Source organism: Saimiri boliviensis, chromosome 21, assembly GCF_048565385.1.
Source record: "Saimiri boliviensis isolate mSaiBol1 chromosome 21, mSaiBol1.pri, whole genome shotgun sequence".
Classification (NCBI taxonomy): Eukaryota; Metazoa; Chordata; class Mammalia; order Primates; family Cebidae; genus Saimiri; species Saimiri boliviensis.
Window position 1 is genome coordinate 24727012 of NC_133469.1, and position 19276 is coordinate 24746287.

At 57.0% G+C, this 19276-nt stretch overlaps 1 protein-coding gene across 1 annotated transcript; it reads right to left on the reverse strand.

Moving 5' to 3' along the window:
- Positions 1-1429: 1429 nt before the first annotated feature.
- On the reverse strand, positions 1430-19239 carry LZTR1 (leucine zipper like post translational regulator 1). The gene is made up of 21 exons (XM_010330470.3): positions 18134-19239; positions 17652-17714; positions 13861-13917; positions 12097-12176; positions 11566-11674; positions 10856-10939; positions 10084-10141; positions 9025-9164; positions 7719-7920; positions 7180-7335; positions 6644-6754; positions 5820-5912; positions 5564-5659; positions 5314-5479; positions 4857-5026; positions 4561-4717; positions 3719-3845; positions 3481-3630; positions 2754-2859; positions 2587-2667; positions 1430-2321 (listed from the first exon to the last, which is right to left on the reverse strand). The coding sequence occupies exons 1-21, from the start codon at positions 18331-18333 to the stop codon at positions 2205-2207; spliced, it is 2523 nt and encodes an 840-aa protein (XP_010328772.1). The 5' UTR covers positions 18334-19239; the 3' UTR covers positions 1430-2204.
- Between the last annotated feature and the right edge of the window lie 37 nt (positions 19240-19276).

The following is a 19276-nucleotide window of genomic DNA, read 5'->3' on the forward strand; positions in this document are numbered from 1 at the left end:
CACCCTTTCCACGGGATCTGAAACAGCCCCAACTTAAGCCAGCCAGCCCCTTTGACAACACTCGTAAAACCCAGTCCAGGTTCAGTTCTCAAACAGGTGCATGACAGGCTTCTGTCCACAGGCCCCATCTGCCTGGTGGGTAAGCAGGGCAACCCCCTTGCTGCTCCCTTCACTGCTCTGTATTTGAAAAATGGACAATGACAATGATCAGCCTCCTGGGGCACATCAGCAAGTAGTGAAGTCCCAACAAGTGACATTTCTTCAGTCCCTGGAAGTCTGGGAAGAGGTGGCTAGAACTTGTAGGCGAGCACTCAGGTCCTGGTCTCGGCATCCTTTTCCTTCAACTCCCAGAAACCTGGAAGGCCTTGTCAAAGCTGAGATTCTCAAACAGCTCCATGTGTGGGATGATTCTCACTGCGAGTTTGGCCTCTCCCTGCCAAGGAGCACAACTGAATTCATTTTAGTCCCAGAAACTGCCACAAACATTTTGTAAAATTTGCTTTTTAGGACCCTTGGCATGTAATTTCATTTATTCACATCATGTCTAGAAAAGATAATTGAGGGTTCAGTGACAGGGTCAGCATAGAGCAGGGTTTGCAGACTAGTTCAAGGAGGCTTCTGGGCTGGCCCCTCCAGGCGGGGTTTGGAGGAGGCTGCCCTGTGGGAGTGGCAGGAGCCACATCTTGTGGAAACTGGGTAGGTGGTTCTGTGGCCCCACTGAGTGACTCAATACTTGGCTGGCTGCCCTGGCCTGCACTCCACGTCCACGTGTTGACATACCTTCCCCAGGCACAGCCCTGGGCCTCTCTGTCCTCTCCACAGGGCCTTTTGGCTCAGCCTCTGCCCCTGCTCCTACTCTGCCCTGTTTCCCAGCTCATCTTGTACCAGGCCACTTCCTAGGCTGCAGGCTTGATTTCTCCTGTTAGCTAAGCAACTTGCCACTCAGGGCCCCCCATCCACGTGTACACAGCCATAGGCAGGAGGAAAATGAGCTCTAAAGCCAGAAAAGAGGAGGTCACTTCCCCAAAGTGAGCTGTGGCTTCATGGCAGCCATGACAAAATAAGGGGTCCTGGAATCCTGTTCCCAGTAAAGGAACACTGGTTCCCCAGCATCAGAGTGGACTCACATGTGGCCCTCACTAGAGCAAGAGGGCAGCCCACCATCCACAGCAGCCAAGAGCACAGTACAGGGGCAAGACAGGGCAAGAGCCCACTCCAGGATTCCCCCAGGAGGGGCCAGCTTGGAGGCCTCCACAACTCCTCTCCCCAGTGTGACTGTGTCACCCCAGGTTGGGGAAGGAGTTAGCATGGCTAGAGACAGGTAAGACCAACTAACCTACGTCTGGGGGTCTGCCAAGCCATGGGCCACACAGCCAGTCCGTGGCTGAGGGGCTGAGGCCAGTGATGGTGGCCAGGTCAGCAAGGTGTATGTGGTAGGCAGCACTGCTATGGCTTTAATGAAGGCTTATCTATGACAGAATACTCAGTGAGGGACACGGGGGACTTTGCTGGCTTCTTCTCAGCCCAGCCCTGAGCCCTGACATGCACACAGGTGGGCTGGGATCCTTCAGCCCCTGTGAAAATCAGACCCAGCCCAGCCCAGCCAACCTGGGAGCTGACCTCAGGGCCCTTCATTCCAGGATTCACCTCATCACATGAGACCCACATATGGTCCCCACTCAAGTTCCGGTGGGAGGAGGAGCCCCTTACGTGGATCTCAGTGAGGGTGGGCAGGGCAGGAGTAGCCCAGACAGATTCCCTGGTGCAGGGGCAATTCTGCCAAGCCTCCTTCCGCATGTTAAAGGGCCCTTGGTGACAGGCCCCAGTGCCTGAGTCCACAACACGCCCAAGCTTCAGATGCCAGGCCAAGCTCCACGGGGTGGGAAGCCCATCTCTCCCACTTCTGGTTGGTGTTCCCATCACTGAGCCGTGACCTTGCGCCCACACTACACCAGGAGAGGGTGCTGGTAGGGGAGGGGATCTGCTTCATCATCCGCTCCCTGTGGGACCTGTGTCCTCAGTAAATTGAGGCATCAGGGGCTACAAATCCCCTCAGCTCTCTTTGGAGGCTCTGGGCACCCTGACCCTTGGCCTGGCAGGTGCACCCACTCTGCCACAGGCACGTGTGTGGCCAGTACAGTCTTCTCAGTGGGCAGGGCAGGCAGGCATGGCAATTCTTCATGCTGGGTAGGCGCCACAGGGTCTCAGATGTCGGCGCCCAGCTCCGCGCACTGCTTGTCAGAGATGTGGGAGGCCAGGGAGTCTATGATATCCAGCAGCAGCTGCTGGCTCAGCAGCCGCAGCGTGGGCAGCTTGGAGACCTGCAAGGCAGCCAGGCCAGAAGGAGATGGCACCAGATCACATAAGGGCCAGGGTGGGCAGCACAGCCCTCTATGGCCCACCCTGCTCAGGGCTCAGGCTGGTCCCGAGGACGGGGCTAAGTGTGGCCAGTTGTGAGCTACTCTATTTCGTTCACTCCCAGGGGCCACAACTGCAGGAGACCACAGAGCCTGGGCACCCCTCCCTGCCCGGGCATGGTCACTGCCAAGGGGAAGCAAGTCCTGAAGGGGAGGCGAGAGCCCTGACCTTGGTGAACTGGTGTACTATGATGTGTAGGCAGTGCCGCTTCATGTCCAGCGCCTGGGTTTTGTCAGCTGCCTCCAGGATCTGCAATGGCAGGGACCTTGAGGTGCTGCCCCTTTCACCCCCGCTCAGTAGCAGCTGCAGCCATGGGCACGGGGCTGGGGGACTACCTGCAGCACGTTCTGCACTGTCACGTTCATCTCTAAGTTTTGCTTGCAGTACGCTTGCAGCCGGTTGTTGTAGAAGCCGTAATAGTAGGGGGCCGCAAACAGGTAGCTGGGGCGCGGTTAAGGAGCTGACCAAAAGAAGCTGGTCCACCCACATCACCCACACCCTCCCAGGGAAGGACAGGGAGGCGCGCAGCTGGAGTCCCAAGCTCACCAGAGGCCAGGCTCCAATCCAGCCCAGACACCAGCGGGCTCTCTAAATGGATTCTGAACTACTTAGTGGGTCGGAGGTCCCATTCAAGATCCAAAGAAAACCAAAAATCCCCTCCCCAGAAAAATACTGTCTGCACATCTGCAGTGCTGTTCCATGGCCTTGCAGGCCTAACAGGCATCCTGACCCGCCTTGTTCAGACCCCTACTGAAGGGACATAAGAGGAGTAGCACCACATCTGTGCTCAACTGTCACACAAAGCAATGACCCACCCCATCCTCTGGGCAATTGTGAGGGTCAGGAACCCACTGATTCCTCCTGGGTGCAAACCCCTCCCTGCCAGCTGCCACCTGCTTCAGAGCGCACCAGGCCCAGTCTCAGGCACCAGCAAATCTTCTGGAGGGAGGTGCTGGGCCCAGATCACCCAGCCCAGGCAGGACAGCGGGCCTCAAAGCTGCCCAAGGCAGGTGCTAGGACCCATCAGTGGGGACCTGGGAGTTCCCTGGGGCACGAGGATGCAGCGAGTCCTCAGGCGGCATGTTGACCTCGCCGTAGTAGATGTAGCGCAGCATGGACTCGAAGGCCTGCCTGCTGGGCACCATCTCCCCGATGGAGATGTTCACCTGCCCATCCTCGGGCATGAAGGACCGGAACATGGCTTCAAAGTAGCTGCAGACAGCGAGTGGAAGACACCGGCTCTCAGTGAAATGAAGACACCATTCAGGCCCACCCTCCCCTCCTATCCAGCCCTACCCACCTGGAGCGGGCGGCCAGGATGGCCTTGTGGGCCGGCCGTGGGTGCCCATCCAGCAACAATGTGATGTCACAGAACTCTGCACCTGCCCCCTCTAGGTATGCCTTCATGTCCTGGATGAGAGATGTGCCTGGGGGTGGGAGGGACCCTGAGCATATACAGCCTGGGATTCTGGCCTCGAGGCCCCACGGCACTACCTTCCTGCACATCTGCCCATGTTGCTTCCCTAAACAAAACTCCACCCAGGCAGGAGGCTTCACTCTGGCCCTGAGGCACCATCAGCCACATTTCTGTCCTCCCTCGGCACCCTGGCCGACTCGAGCACTGCACCCCACACACAGTCCACCCCGCAGCATCTCATCTTCCACCCAGCCTGCTGTGCCCCCTTGCTGCCCTCATGATCAGTCCCCCTCCAGGCCCACCGCATGGCTTCTGGTGTCTGCAGATGTCACCAAGAGCCAGCAACTGGGGTCAGCACAGGCCCCAGGGAGAGCTGGGGGAATGAAGGGGCCCTGTGACATTACAAGCAAAGAGAAGTCCAGAGATTGATCACTCTTACTCTGGGCCATCAGACCTTGACATCCCAGCCCGAAAGAGGTGCCCATGTCCACCCCCAGAAATCAGCTCAGGAAATTCCAGCTCACCAGGACACAGCCCACTGTGGCAAACCCCATGGGTCAGGGGCTTCTGCCTCTATCTGTTTCTGCCCTGTACCTAGGAGAGCACTCTGGGGGTCCCATGGCACCCACCCCAAGGGCCTGGCAGGTGCTATGCCTCCCAAGTCTCCTGCCACAGATGAACACCATCACTCCCAGCCCCCAGGGAAGGGGAATGGGGCTTCCTACCAATGTCCACCGGCTGGTCCGAGGGAGTACGAGGGGGCGGCTGCTGCTTCCGCCGCACAATCTCCACGATCAGTGGAGAGGAGAGGCGCTCGAACTCCTTCATCATGATCACCTGGTTGAAGTGGGACTCCTTCACCACGAAGTTCAGACAGTGCTCCTGGGCAGACAGGCACAGGCAGGCAGGCGGGGTCAAGCCAGGGCTTCAGGCAGGGTGAGGGACTCAGTGGCAGGCAGGGAGGGGGCCCAGACCTGAGCACACCCCACACAGCCCTGGTCGCACTGACCCCACCCCACACCTTGAGTTGGCTCAGCTGCAGCCGGGCGGCACTCTCGCACACGACCAGCACGTTCTGCAGGTCCACGGAGGCCTCGATGTACTGGCGACACAGCTGCTCCAGGCGGCACAACTGGAAGCTCAGCGCCAATTTGTACACATCCATGATGAGCAGCACGTCCTCCACGTGGCCTGCGCCCCAGAGCCCCCAAGTTTCAGGGAGCCAGGGAGGGGAGGGTGGGGCACAGGGCCCAGGGCTCCCCCCATGGAAGATTGTGGGTTGGGGTCACCAGGTAGGAACAAGGTCTCAGGGACCTCAGATGGCATCCAGCTGCAGTGATCATGAGTGACGAGGGTGACCGCAGCTTCTGAGCCAAAGGGGCCCCATCAGGAAGGCAGGGTTGGCAGCACCCACCTCCTGGCTCTGATGTCCGCACCCCAACCCACACCAATCCTGCTCCACCCCCACCCAGGCGGACCTTTCCGTGGGTATTTGATCTTGTCGGTGTAGAGGAACTGCATGAGCACCTCGAAGGGCCGGGCCTCTGCCTCCCGGATGGCCACATGCAGCAGGGGCGGCCGGGCCCCACCCGCAGCCACGCTGGGGGCCTCCCTGGGAGCTGGGGCGGCCTCCTGCTCCAGCTTCTGTGGGGAGAAGGGAGCTCAAGGGCACCCCAGCGGACAACAGGCATGGTTGTCAGGTCAGGACAGGGCAGGTGAGCACCTCACCTGGACCAGCCGCTCCCGCGCCTGCGTGATCTTCCTGCGAAGCCAGCGGCTCCGCGCTGTGACAATGGCTACGTGGCCCTGCACGCACTCCTCCTTCTGCATAAAGAATGATGCATGGGCAGAGGGCAGGGGACCCTTACCCCAGAGAACAGAGACCCAGCCGACCAGGGTGGGCACCACTGGGCCAGCAGCTGTTCTTCTGAGGGCCGAAGTTCCCACTGCCCGGGCACAGCAGGGCACAAGGACAGGCACCCACCTCACCCAGCACGAACTCCACGTCGCAGAACTGACGGCTCTCCCACAGCCGCCCGTAGTCCTCGTGCAGCGTGCATTTAGGATAACAGGAGAACTGCAGGAGGGGCCCAGTGAGGCCGGATGTGGAGGACGGCAGGGTGGCCCCAGTACAGCCACGCAGGCTGACCCTGAGGTCCCTACCTGGCCCATGCTAACCCTCAGGGCCCAGGGGGCAGGTGCGCCTTGAGGAGAGGAAGCAGCCGCCACCCTGCCCTGAAGCGATGGCCTGGGTTCAGCCGGGGCACCTGCAACTGTCCCTGGCCCCATGGCAGGTAAGGGCTCCCCCACCAACCCACCTTCGGTTGGGCCCCAGTAGAGTTCTGCTGCCTCCACTCTGCCTGGACCCGCGTCCGCACGCTGGCCCCCACCAGCACACCCCAATCTCCTCCGGGAAGCCGGCCCTGACCTCACTGTGGCTGTTGAGTCCCTGCCCTGACCACTTGCTCCTCCAGGCCTGGGAAGGAGCTGTCAACACAAGCCACTGTCAGCCCTGGGCCAGGCTGTGATGTCTGTGAGGCTCCAGTGCTGAGCCCAGCTTGGCCTGGCTCCCTCCACTGCCTCTGCCATGAGTCCCAGCACCACCCACCTGCCCCACTCTGCACAGAGGCTGCCCACTCTAGTGCTACCTCAGCCTGCCCTCAGCCCAGAGGGCTCCTCCCAAGGCTTCCATCCTGCCAGGTATGGCTCTGGCAAGTCTGGGTAAGTCCCACCCCCCCCAACTTGGCCTGTTTCCCATCATGGGGACCTGTCCACCCAGCTGGCCCTACAGGCCCACGGGCCCCACACCTGGAACCTGTACATCTCCCCGCTGCGGATGTTGTTGTCCACCGTGCCCCCGAAGATGTACATGGCATCCGAGATGACAGCGGCCGCGTGGAAGAGCCTCCCGCTGGGTAGCTGGGGGACAACAAGGCAAGATGGGATTGGGGGGCGGAGCTTCCACAGTGGAGCTGGTGCAGCCAGGCAAGGGCAAGGACGTGGTACTTCATGGCCATGAAGGGCCAGGGGGCAGGATTCCCAAGGGAGGAGGGCCCTGGGTACAGCTACAGACAGGCGGGAGCTGGTGCCCATGTGGGCGAGCGGGGCATGATGGGCCATGGAGACTCTCAGAGTGGGCAGGGCACTCGGGCCAGTGTGTGGCACCGACCCCAGAAAACTGCAGCCTGGCCAGCTGGGCGAGGGCTCCCAGCCCTGCACCTCCTTTGTGGCATGATCCCAAGCAAGTATTTCTCTGGGCCTCAGTCTCCCAATGTGTGAGAGGGGCTGATCACAGGACCTGCTTCAGGGGGTGATGAAGTCTTAATGAAGGTCCTGGCCTGTACCTCCGAGGCGGGCTGGGTGGGCTGCTTGGCTGAGGTGGTGCCAAAGTCCAGGCCAAACACGTCTCGGGACTTCTTGAAGCCACCCCGCTCCTCAGAGGTCAGGGTGGGCACCTCCTCGGAAGCACAGGCTCGCTCGGGCACTTCAGCCCCACCAACCTGGAGAGGAGAGACGCTCGGGCATGAGACTCATTGGCAGGAGCCAGGTAGGTGCTCAGAGACCCCCACCATCCTGGCCTCGATGGTGTGCTGCAGACCTTGCCCGGCCAGGGAGGGCTTCCCAGGAAAGGTCTACAGCACAGCAGCCCCATGCAGCCATGGCGGGGTGTGGGCGTTAACCCCCTGCAGACTGTGGGGCGAAGCCGGGGCCAGAGGCTGGGGCAGGCGTCCAGGGCTGAGACCCAGGTGTCCTGGCCTGGCTCCTGGTAGCTGTCTGGATCCCCAGGGGGCCCCAAGGCTGTGAGGAGCTGGGGAGGGGGTGGGGGCAGGGTAGGAGCCACTGGTGTCCAGTCAGCAGTCAGGACCCCCTTGGGAACTGTCACCTCGCTGTCAGAACTGGGCTGGACAACCTCCCAGGTCTGGAAGTCCACATCATAGCAGTGCAGCTCGTTGGGCAGGGTGTTGTCGGCTGCACCCCCAAACACATAGAGGTGGCGGTCAAAGGCCACCATGGTATGCCCATAGCGCCGCTGCGGGGGTGGTGGGGAGCCCCGGAGCAGGTGTTCAGTTGGGATGCGTGTCCACCTGGGGGTACACAAAAGTGAACCAGTGCTGGGCCGGGGCTCCTGCTCACCCTCTGGGTCTTCCCACCACCCTGACTGGGAGGTCCTCACCAGGAGGTCCCCCTGCAGCCCCTACAGTGATTAACCCAGGTCCAGAGGGAGGGCCTAGACACCTGAGCTGACCCCTCACCCCATCCAGAGCTGGCACCAGCCCTGCCTGGCTCCATGCAACCCACCTCGGGGTCCTGCCAGAGTTCGCCCTCCCCCCATGAACAGGGAGCAGTGACGGGCAGGAGGGTGGCATCTGATCCGCCAGGCAGTCCTGCTCTCTGGGGAGTGAAGTTGTGCAGAGACCATCGCAGGTCACTGCCTTCACGCTACCTCATCAGACCATCCCCACAGCTGAGTCCCCATCCTGGAAGCTGCCTGCACCCCATATCCTGATGCTGCTACAGCCCCTTCTACCTTCCAGGATTCCCAGCACCTCCCACAAGTCCTCTCTTTTGCTATGTTCGCTGAAGACTTCAGAACAAATCCTGGCCTGGCAATGCTATGCCATCTGGTTTCATGCTGAGCCCCAGGCCCCTGACTGGTTCCCTCCTCCAGGGGTACCCTGCCCTTCCTCCCACACACCCCTGGCCTCCAGGGAAGTTCTCAAGTCCCTTCCCAAGACCCCTGCACCTGCAGCTCACACTCCTTGCACCCTCTCCTCCCAGCCCCATTGCAGGGGTCAAGGGCTGGCCGGCAGCCAGGGGCAGCACGGGCCACAGCTCTCAGGGCTTGCAGGCCCCTCTGGGCTTCTGTCATCACTTGAGATCTATGCGGGCCGCGTTTGTTACTGGTGGCACTGACTAAGACATTCACAGGGAAAGGGACGTCCTTCACATTCAGAGGGAAGCCTAGCCAGGGGCCTCCACACCAGGCCCTATCTTGCTAAGCCGTAGCCATATCCTGGGGGCCAGCCAGGGGCGCCTCACATCCCTGCTCTGGGCTGTAACCTCCTGTTGTTTGCAGAGCTCAAAAGGACAGTTACCGTGGCCACCAGGTGCAGAGGACATCCTTCATATTCAGAAGGATTAGGGGGCATTGACCATCCTCCCCCAGCCCCGCTGGCCAGAGGACTCACGTCTTGTCCTTGAATTCAAACTGGAAGAGGTTGTTAGTTATCTTGGCCCCGCTTTGCCCGGAGAACACAAACATCTTGTCCCGGCACACGGCCACAGGGAAGTTGCAGCAAGACGGGGGGATCTCACCACTCTGGGCCACCTGCAGCGGGGAGAGGGCAGCTCAGCCTGGGCCTCACAGGGCCTGCTCACATTTCACCACACTCAAGACTGCCAAGATGGCATTGCTTTTATTCTTGAAACCCGCAGATGAAGGTTCACAGATTCATTTGTTTTGGAACAGCTCATAGCCACCTCAAGAGGCCGAGCTGTGAACAGCTGAGGCTACAGTCATCAGGGTTAAATCATCAGGGGCTAAACTCATGTTTTTCATGCCCGGAAGACTGAGAAAAAAAAATTAACGAATAAACAAATAAATTCCATGTTTCTATTTTTTTTTTTTTTTGAGACAGAGTTTTTGCTCTCGTTACCCAGGCTGGAGTGCAATGGCGCGATCTCGGCTCACCGCAACCTCCGCCTCCTGGGTTCAGGCAATTCTCCTGCCTCAGCCTCCTGAGTAGCTGGGATTACAGGCACGCGCCACCATGCCCACCTAATTTTTTGTATTTTTAGTAGAGACGGGGTTTCACCGTGTTGACCAGGATGGTCTCGATCTCTCGACCTCATGATCCACCCGCCTCGGCCTCCCAAAGTGCTGGGATTACAGGCTTGAGCCACCGCGCCCGGCAAATTCCATATTTCTAAAAGGGAAAGCAAACCCAGGGGGAGCTCCAGGGAGCAGGACACTGGATAGCAGGCTGCCCTTGCTGCACTGAAATAAAGGATGGATTAAAGCAAAAGCACATCCCTCACACATGGCACTCTGCCCATCCAAAGCCTTGAGTCACTGTGCAGCCACAGTGAGAAACTGGCCGTAAAGGCCTGCAGGTCACCAGGAAGGAGAGTGAGGCTCAGGTCAAGGCTGGGTTTTGCAAGGGAAAGAAAGCAGCCTCCACCCCGAACCTGGCTCCCGACACCCCCCACCTCCCTCCACCAGCACCCTGGCTCCCCACACCCCTCACCTCCTCCCAGCAGGTGAGCTCTCGGTCCTGGAGGCCAATTGTCCACATGTCATTCAACCTGCATAAGGATAGACCAGTGAGGACCCCTTGGGTTTAGCTGTCAGGGTGGGTCCAGTCCTGGCTGGAAGGGATGGTTACAGGGAGCAGCCCTAACCCCCGCACAGGATAGGAGACTTGTGCGGCCATGAGGCAGGAACTCCCATGTGGGGTGGCAAACACTGCCTCAAATACCTGCCATGCCGGGCCCCTGCCCAGCCCAGACAGAGCAAGTACTCTCATGCCTGACATCGGGGCAGTGTGGCAGGGCCAGCTCCTCACTTGATGTCCCTCCTGGGTGGGAGAGGACACAGATATTGCAGACACCACCACCACCACCAGCACCACTACAGGAGTTTCCGTGATGCTGAAGCTTTGGGAAACCACCACATGCTACTTTTGTTATCAGAAAAAGAGAGCAAAGCCAACTTTCTAAAATAAGGCCTGAACCTGGGCACTGCCCACCCACCCACTGACTTCGCCCCCAAGGGCGATTCCTGGCTGAGGACCCTCACCTGAGAAACTCAGGTAGCCACGGGGATCCACCCAGTGGCCCTCACCTCCATCTGCCCATCCTCCTCTTCCCCGATCCCCCTCCCGAGAAATCCCCAGACAGAATGGCACTCAAAATCCACCAGGCGGAGCTCTCCCAGCCTGAGCCCTCAAATGCCACGACAGCCTGCTCCGGGTGTCCGTGCAGTTGGAGGTGGGGTGCACAGGCCGGACCACCACCCACCTGGCGTTGCCATCATAACCAGCAAAGATCCACAGCTTGTCACTATACACCGTGGCCCCGTGGGCTGACCTAGCAACTGGCAACCTGAAACGCAAGGGAAGAGGGGAGGGAGTGAGGTTGCCCAGCGCAGATCTGAGCCTCCCAGCACGTGGCCAGTGCAGGGGCCACAGTATGGCCACATCTGCCCGACACTGGGGCTTCAGGGCCTCCACAAAGCACTGGGAATAAGCAACAGTAGCAGGCAGCTACAGAGGCACAGAACCTTCTCCTCGGTGCCACCAAAATATCAAAGGAGGTGCTTGAAAAGCAGGACCCCAGAAACGCTATCAGCACTACATTGGGTCTTTTTTAAAAATTTTTTTGTGGCAGGGTCTTGCTCTGTCTCCCGTGCTGGAGTGTAGTGGGGCATTCATAGTTCACTGCAGCCTTGAACTCGTGGGCTCAAGTGATCCTCCCACCTTGGCTTCCCAAAGTGCTAGAACTACAAACATGCACCACCACACCCAACCCATTCGGGACTCTTCTGAAAGGAGGGAATCTAAGGGCTGGGAGCAGGCCATGTGCAGCTGCCCCCAGAGGATCCCACAAACCCCGAGCTCCCTGCTACAGCATGCCTTCAGGACCCTCATCTGGGAGGCAACAGGGGGCAGATCCCAAGTCTGCTGCCACCCAGGACCCAGCCTGTCCCAAATGTTTCTGCAGCTTCTCACCGTCCTTCAATTTTCCACTCCGTCCACTGGCCGGTTGCAAACTTGTATTCAAAGAGGTCATTTTTATTCTTCAAGTTAGAATTGGAGTAAATGTCCCCAGTATAGCCCCCTGGGTAAAAAGAGTAAGGAACCATCAAACCCAAAGGCAGGATTTAAGGTTTCAAACGCTGGAAGATGGAGCAGAATCTGGCCCCACTGAAAATTCATAAGCCAGGATTCCCTCCACAAGCCCCAGAAGCGCCTACTGCCCGCCTGCCTCTGTGCTGGGCTCCGGGGACCCAGAGATGAGCAGGACGCTGTTTCCAGCCATAGCCCTGTCACACAGAAAGACACCCAACCCTGTGAGCTCAGGGCCGTTAGGGCAAGGGGCCCCAGATCCAGCACGGAATTCAGGAGATGGCAGACAAAGCCAAGGGTGGACAGAGCCCCTGCTGTGCACAGCACGAGCACAAAAGGTCCAGGCTTGCAGAAGGGCAGGGTATCTGTGGGCCTCGGGGCAACACAGCCACTGGGAGGCAAGAGGGTACTTACCAAAGACAAACATGCTGCTCCCGTAGACGACGGCTGAGTGGTGGTAACGGGGGGCCGGTGGGGTCCCAGTGGTAAAGGCCCTGAAATAGTGGGCACAGGGGTGGTGAGGGTCAGTGGGGGTCACCCATGAGGCATGAGGTCCACACCTCCACAGGGTGGCCCTGTCACCCCTGTGCTGCCTTTCTTTCTTTCTTTTTTTTTTTTTTTTTTTTTTTGAGACAGAGTCTTGCTCTCCTGCCCAGGCTGGAGTGCAGTCGCATGATCTCGGCTGGACCTCCGCTTCCCAAGTTCAACTGATTGTCCCGCCTCAGCCTCCTGAGTAGCTGGGATTACAGGCACCCACCACCATGCCTGGCTACTTTTTTGTATTTCCGTAGAGGTCGGGTTTCGCCATGTTGGCCAGGTTGGTCTTGAACTTTTGACCTCAGATGATCCACCCATCTCAACCTCCCAAGGTGCTGGGATTACAGGTGTGAGCCACCTCGCCTGGCTACCTTTCATTTTTGTATTTTGAAGGTGATACCTGTCTCATTTTAGAAACTTAAAAAAGAAAAAAAAATCGAGGCTGGGCGTGGCGGCTCATGCCTATAATCCAAGCACTTTGGAGGCCAAGGCAGGCAGATCACCTGAGGTCAGGAGTTCAAGACCAGCCTGACCAACATAGTGAAACCCTGTATTTAGAAAAAAAAAAAAAAAAAATCACCAATAAAGAAGGAAAAAACAAAACAGGCACTAAAACTCATCCAAATTCCCATTACAAGAAGACCTCTGGCAACACCTTGAGGTCTTCCCTGAACACCTCTCTGGTGCAGATTTATGTTTCCATGGAATTTTTTTAAATGGAATCAAGTGGTAGATATTTTGTGAACTGCTTATTCTGTGAACTCACAGAATGTGAGTTCTTACACTACTCTAGGACCATCCACATTCCTGCTCTCAGCAGCAGTGCGGCATCCTACAGCATGGGGTCCATCAATTTCATTTAATACCTATCTGTCTAACCATCATCTATCTATTTACCTACCTACCTATCATCTCATCTATCATCTAATCTAGCACCTGTCTATCTATATGATCTGTCTATCTATCCATCATCTATCTACCTATCATCTATCAATCTATCTATCGACTACTGACTATCATGTACCTTTCTATCTATCTATCATCTATCTTTCTTTCTTTCACCTATCTATCTATCTTTGTTACCTGGGCTGGTCTTGAACTCCTAGCCCCAAGGGAGCTTCCCTCCTCAGCTTCTCCAAGCATTGGGATTATAGGCATGAGCCACTGTGCCTTGCCTTTACATTTTATGTACTGAATCCATTTACACTACTTACCTGCGGCTACTCCTTTTCTGAGTTTTATACTTAGGCAATTTTTGACAAATAATTGTGAAGCCTTCAGAATGATTTTTAAAATTAATTTGTAACTATTAGCCCTGTTACAAAATCAAGTGTGAGAGAAATGACATAGCAATTTCTGTACCCATACTAGCGCCAGCCTTGGAGCAGAGGTGGGCAGCCCAGAAGGGTGCCACCCTGCATGCCCAGCTTGGCAGCTGAAGGTGGTAGGCAGTCACTTGATCTCCTCAGCCCTGACAGGGTGGCTCTGGGTGTGGCATCCCTGGGGCTGTTGCTTATCTCCTCCTGGAAGCTTCTTTCTAGCTTTCCATGATGAGTGAGACTCTGCTAGCCACCAGGACCCAGCACTGTGCCACTGTGTTCTAGGAGGAAAGGAAGAGCCCTAGAGTACAGGGCCACCTACCTGCACCAGGAGCAGTCTTTCACGTCGAACCGCAGGAGGTCATTGAGCATGGTCTTCCTAAAAGGCAGCCAGAAAGAGGGTGGCATTAGGTCTGTTCTGCAAGGACCCCAGAGACGGGAACTGCATGTAGCCAGGGTGGAGTAGGGGGCTGTTTGGGGCTGCATCACTAACCCAGCCAGACAACCAGCTGATACCCAAGAACAAAAGTGGTGATCACAAAGGAGGCTCCCCAACTGATGGGGGCACCAGGGCTGCCACATAGGCAGCCACCAGCCCGCCTTGGTCAGGACCAAAGCATGAACGTGGCCACCTGGAGCCCAACCAGCAGCTGACGTGAGGGGATGAAATGGCCCAAAGGCCAGAGTCACCCTCATACCTCACCCCGGCCCCCAGAACCCCTATTCACACATCCCACTCCCCTTCCTCTGCAGCTGTACCCCACAATGCAAGTGCTTGCCCATGCCTCAGGGGAGGCCCTTTGCGACTCTCTGATCTTCCTGCCACTTCTTTAAAAAAATTTTTAAAGGCCGGGCACGGTGGCTCACGCCTGTAATCCCAGCACTTTGGGAGGCCGAGATGGGTGGATCACGAGGTCAGTAGTTCAAGACCAGCCTGGCCAACAGGGTGAAACCCCATCTCTGTAAAAAAAAAAAAAAAAAAAAAAAGCTGGGCGCGGTGGCTCAAGCCTGTAATCCCAGCACTTCGGGAGGCTGAGGCGGGTGGATCACGAGGTCAAGAGATCAAGACCATCCTGGTCAACATGCTGAAACCCCGTGTCTACTAAAAATAAAAAATAAAAAATTAGCTGGGTATGGTGGCCCGTGCCTGTAATCCCAGCTACTCAGGAGGCTGAGCAGGAGAATTGCCTGAACCCAGGAGGCGGAGGTTGCGGTGAGCCGAGATCGCGCCATTGCACTCCAGCCTGGGTAACAAGAGCAAAACTCCGTCTCAAAAAAAAAAGAAAAATTAAATTAAAAAAAAATCTTTTTTTTAAAGGCTGGGCATGGTGGCTCATGCCTATAATCCCAGCACTTTGGGAGGCCAAAGTAAACAGATTACCTAAGGTCAGGAGTTCAAGACCAGCCTGACCAACATGGTGAAACCCCGTCTCCACTAAAAATACAAAAATTAGCTGGGTGTGATGGCACACGCCTGTAATCCCAGCTACTCAGGAGGCTGAGGCAGAATTGATGGAGCCCAGGAGACAGAGGTTGCAGTGAGCCAAGATCATGCCACTGCACTCCAGCCTGGCAGAGAGTGAGACTGTCTCAAAAAAAAAAAAAAGAGAGAGAGAGACAACGGGCTGGGCTAGGTGGCTGACACCTGTAATCCCAGCACTACTTTGGGAGGCCAAGGAGGTGGATCACTTGAGGTCAGGAGTTCAAGACCAGCCTTGCCAACATGGTGAAACCCCACCTCTACTAAAAATACAAAAATTAGCTGGGCATGGTGACAGGCGCCTATAATCCCAGCTACTCAGGAGGCTAAAGCAGGAGAATTGCTTGAGCCTCTGAGATGAAGTCTTGCTTTACTGCCCAGGCTGGTCTTGAATGCCTGGCCTCAAGCAATCTTCCCACTTCAGCCTCCCAAAGTGCTGGGATGACAGGTGTGAGCCACTGCACTTCTTTATTGCAAAAGCCAATGTAATAATCATGTTAAAGACACAATTAAATAGAAAAACAAATCCACTGGCCATTGCACCACCTGACAGGACCGGCTGGCATGTTACTACCCAGCCCTGGGGAAGAAGGGCAAACTGACAGGAGCCCAGTGCCCCCTCATGCCCAGCCTATGCTGGGTGTCCCCTCACCGTCTCAGTCCGCACCACTGGGTGTGCTCCCACCTCCATTTCACAGATGGCGACAAAGCCTAGTGGTTCAAAGGCTGTGTCTGAGGCAATGCAGCCAGGAAGCCAGGAGCCTAGAAGCTAGTGGTGTGACTATAACACTTCCCCTCCCTCCCTCACTTGCCCCACACGCCACAGCAGGCCATCTTTCTTTGTACTAAGACAGGCTTTACAAAGAGAGACAAATTTGTATCCTATTTCTTTGTCACATTCCAGCAAAACTGTTTCTGCTTATTGCTACACCGCTGTCACAGAAACTACCTGCTCAGGACACTCTTGAGGATGAAGGTGCCCCATTTCCCACTTGCTGCCCTGCACTGGACACCAAAGCCTTTTCTGGTTTGGAGGGTTCTCATTAAGGCTCCAGTAAACGCCTGTGGGTAGATGCCTCTGCTTTATTTCATTCCTTCATTTGACAAACATTTATTAAGTTTTCTAGATGCTAGGACACAGTGGTAAAAGGAGCACAGTCCCTGCCTTGACTGAAGAGATGGATAATAACCAACATCTGTATGCCTCAGGAACAAATGAAGATGGTAAGAGGCATGAAGGGGACGCAGTGGTCTCCGGTGGTCCAGATGGCCAAGGAAGGCCTCAGTCACAAGAAGCATCAGAGGAGAGGCAGGAAGGTGAGGGGAGAGAACGGGTAGTGCACAGGCCTGAGCAGGGGGGGCACTTGGTACAATCCAAACATAGCAAGACAGCCTGTACAGCCCCAATGCAGTAAGCGACTGAGGGCAGAGGAGCAGCGGACTCTCATGAGGTTGGGCTTTTACTCAGAGAGGCAGGGAGACGTCACAGGAGGATAAGCCAAGGAGGAGCATGCTCTGACTTGCACTTGTAAATGGGTCCCACCAGCTACACCTGGGGAAAGAGAGTGGCAGGAAGACAGGCTTGACGCCAAGGCCATGCCCAGGGAGGCTCTTCTGCCCAGTCTGCAGACCCTGGTGGGGTCCAGACTACCCCACCATCTCCAAGCCAGCTCCCCAGGGAGGACTGCAGAGGACCAAGCTGCAGAACCAGTAAGAGGCCAGCCCTGCCAGGGCTTCACGCCAGGTCCTGGGGCTGAGAGGCAGGGCTAGGACACATGGGCACAACTGGTCATGTGCAAATAATCCACTGTCTGCATAAGGAAACCAGCCACAACTTAACTGGAGACAGTTCATGTCAAAGGAGGTGTGCCCACCAATAAAACATCAGGTTGCTGCCTGATGTTTGCAGCAATGTGGGAAAACCTTCGCAAAAAAATGAAAACTGCATGAAATAAATAAAACTGTGTCCTCCATACCAGATGAGGCCCAGGGGAAAAAAAGTGCCTCTCAGGGCTGGCCGAAAAGAGGTTGTGTTTCTTTCAAGGCTGTGTCTACTCAGAAGAAGAGAGACGTTTCCACATACTGAGCATGTGCCACCCACTGGAAGCTGTGCTGAGGACCATGAGTGCAGGATTTCTTTTTTTTTTTTTTTTTTTTTTTTTGAGACGGAGTTTCGCTCTTGTTACCCAGGCTGGAGTGCAATGGCGCGATCTCGGCTCACCGCAACCTCCGCCTCCTGGGTTCAGGCAATTCTCCTGCCTCAGCCTCCGGAGTAGCTGGGATTACAGGCACGCGCCACCATGCCCAGCTAATTTTTTTTGCACCTTTAGTAGAGACGGGGTTTCACCAGGTTGACCAGGATGGTCTCGATCTCTTGACCTCGTGATCCACCCGCCTCGGCCTCCCAAAGTGCTGGGATTACAGGCTTGAGCCACCGCGCCCGGCGAGCGCAGGATTTCAATTAATTCTCACCACCAGGGAAGTGAGTGCAAGGAACCTCACAGATGGGGAAACTGAGGCTTAGAGGTGCTAGCTAACCTCTGAAAGGACAGTGATGGAGCTGGACAGGCCCAGTCCCTGACCACAGTACTTCTCCCTACCTGGTCCAAACACTGATGCTCAGACTCACTCACCCATTGTCTCCACCAAATACGTAAATGGCATCTTTATAGGCCACCACTGTGTGCTTGCTGCGCCTGGAAAGAAAGGAGTGCAGGGAGGTGAGGACAGGACCCTCCTGGGGGGCACCCAAGGAATGGGACTAAGCAGGAAAGCTGCCACAGAAATTCGATATCATCTCTCAACTGCTAAGATCCATAACTGCTAAGATAACACCAATCATCCTGCAAGTGAGGACCCCTGACACGGCTCCAGGACTCTCTGGACTCCTCACCCCAGTTCAGAGCACCTGGGACCCCAGCCCAATATCCACAAACACAGCTTAGTTCTAGTACCCTGCCCGGGGTCATCGGGCTCTGGAACTCCCTCAGAACCCTCTCCCCTGCCCTGAACAGAGTCCTGTACAGCACCACCCCCAGGTACCAGAACCCACCCCCGGATGGGACCCTTGCAGGTCGCCCCTCCTGCCCTCAGGACCCACTGAAGCCCACCGTACCGAGCACCCACGAATTCGTCGCAGGGCGGGAGGCGCCGCCAGCGATGCACTGTTTCGAAGGGCCCGAAGTTGAGCGTCAGGTACTCCACACTGTCCGAGCAGCTGTGGTCGAAGTCCACGCTCGGGGCTACCTTAGACCGCGCACCGCCTGCCAGGCCCCCAGCCCCGATCTGGCCCCCAGTGCTGCCCGGTCCAGCCATCCCGGGTCCACGCCGGATCCGCCGCGCTGCCTGCAGAACTTGCGGCCACCGCCCCGGGCCGCCTAGAGAAACCACATTTCCCGGCGAGCCCTGCGCTCACGGCGCGGCACTTCCGGCCAGCGCCGCACTTGCGGCTTTTCGCTCTTCCAGACGACCGTAGGGCTGGCCAAGAGACCGCGGGCGAGCGCAGGGTTGGGTTCCCGCGCGGCAAGCGTGGGACTTTCTGGGGCCTGGCGCTGGGCTGTCCCTTCTAGTGAATGCGGTGTCCCGTCCCCAACGCCTCGGGACTGCTCTGCCCCGGTGCCTCCCAGGCCCACGCCGCCCGAAGACCCGCGGTGGGCTCGCAGTTCCCGGCATGCCCTGTGTCTGGGCGTGACTCTGGCCTAGATTGTCCGCCGCAGTTGGGATCTTACAGGGAGGCTTCCGGGCTCGCAGCGGCCTCTGCAGGCGGCTCAACGCTCCCTTTGCTGCTAGCGCCCCCAGCCTTGACCCCCCGCATTTCCCCTCATTCCTTGGCGTTCTTATTGACTGGGAGACCACGCGGCGAGGAGCCTCTGGATTTTCACTCCTACTTAGCAGGGCCTCCGCTGCTTCACCTTCGACATGGGAATTGAGAATGCCGCAGCTATGAAAGGCATGGGGTCTGTCTCAGGACACAGCTCCCATGGCCCTAAGTGGTCAAATGCCCCAAAGTGTCAAGCATGAGCCACCTCTGAAGGAGCACTTACTATCTCAAGACCTTTGGGCGTGTCGTCCCTTCTACCTGTAGTACCCTTCCTTCAACATTCAGAGCCAAAAGCAAAAAGCCTTCCCTGATCGCAGAGCGGGAGAGAGATGTGGGAGGGCAGGGGGCGCAGAATCAGTTGCTACCTCCTCTGGGAGTTCACAGGCCAAATTTCCTTGGTGTTGCACCTAGTATTGTGTGATTGTGCCTGTTTCCCTG

What these genes read in the sequence shown, in the direction of transcription:
- LZTR1 (XM_010330470.3), bottom strand. Translation starts at nt 18,333, where the DNA reads ATGGCTGGACCGGGCAGCACTGGGGGCCAGATCGGGGCTGGGGGCCTG. An exon ending in AAAGACTGCTCCTGGTGCAG is followed by an intron (nt 12,177 to 13,860) that starts GTAGGTGGCCCT and finishes CCACTATTTCAG; the next exon opens with GGCCTTTACCACTGGGACCC. An exon ending in CGCGGGAGCGGCTGGTCCAG is followed by an intron (nt 5,480 to 5,563) that starts GTGAGGTGCTCA and finishes TTCTCCCCACAG; the next exon opens with AAGCTGGAGCAGGAGGCCGC.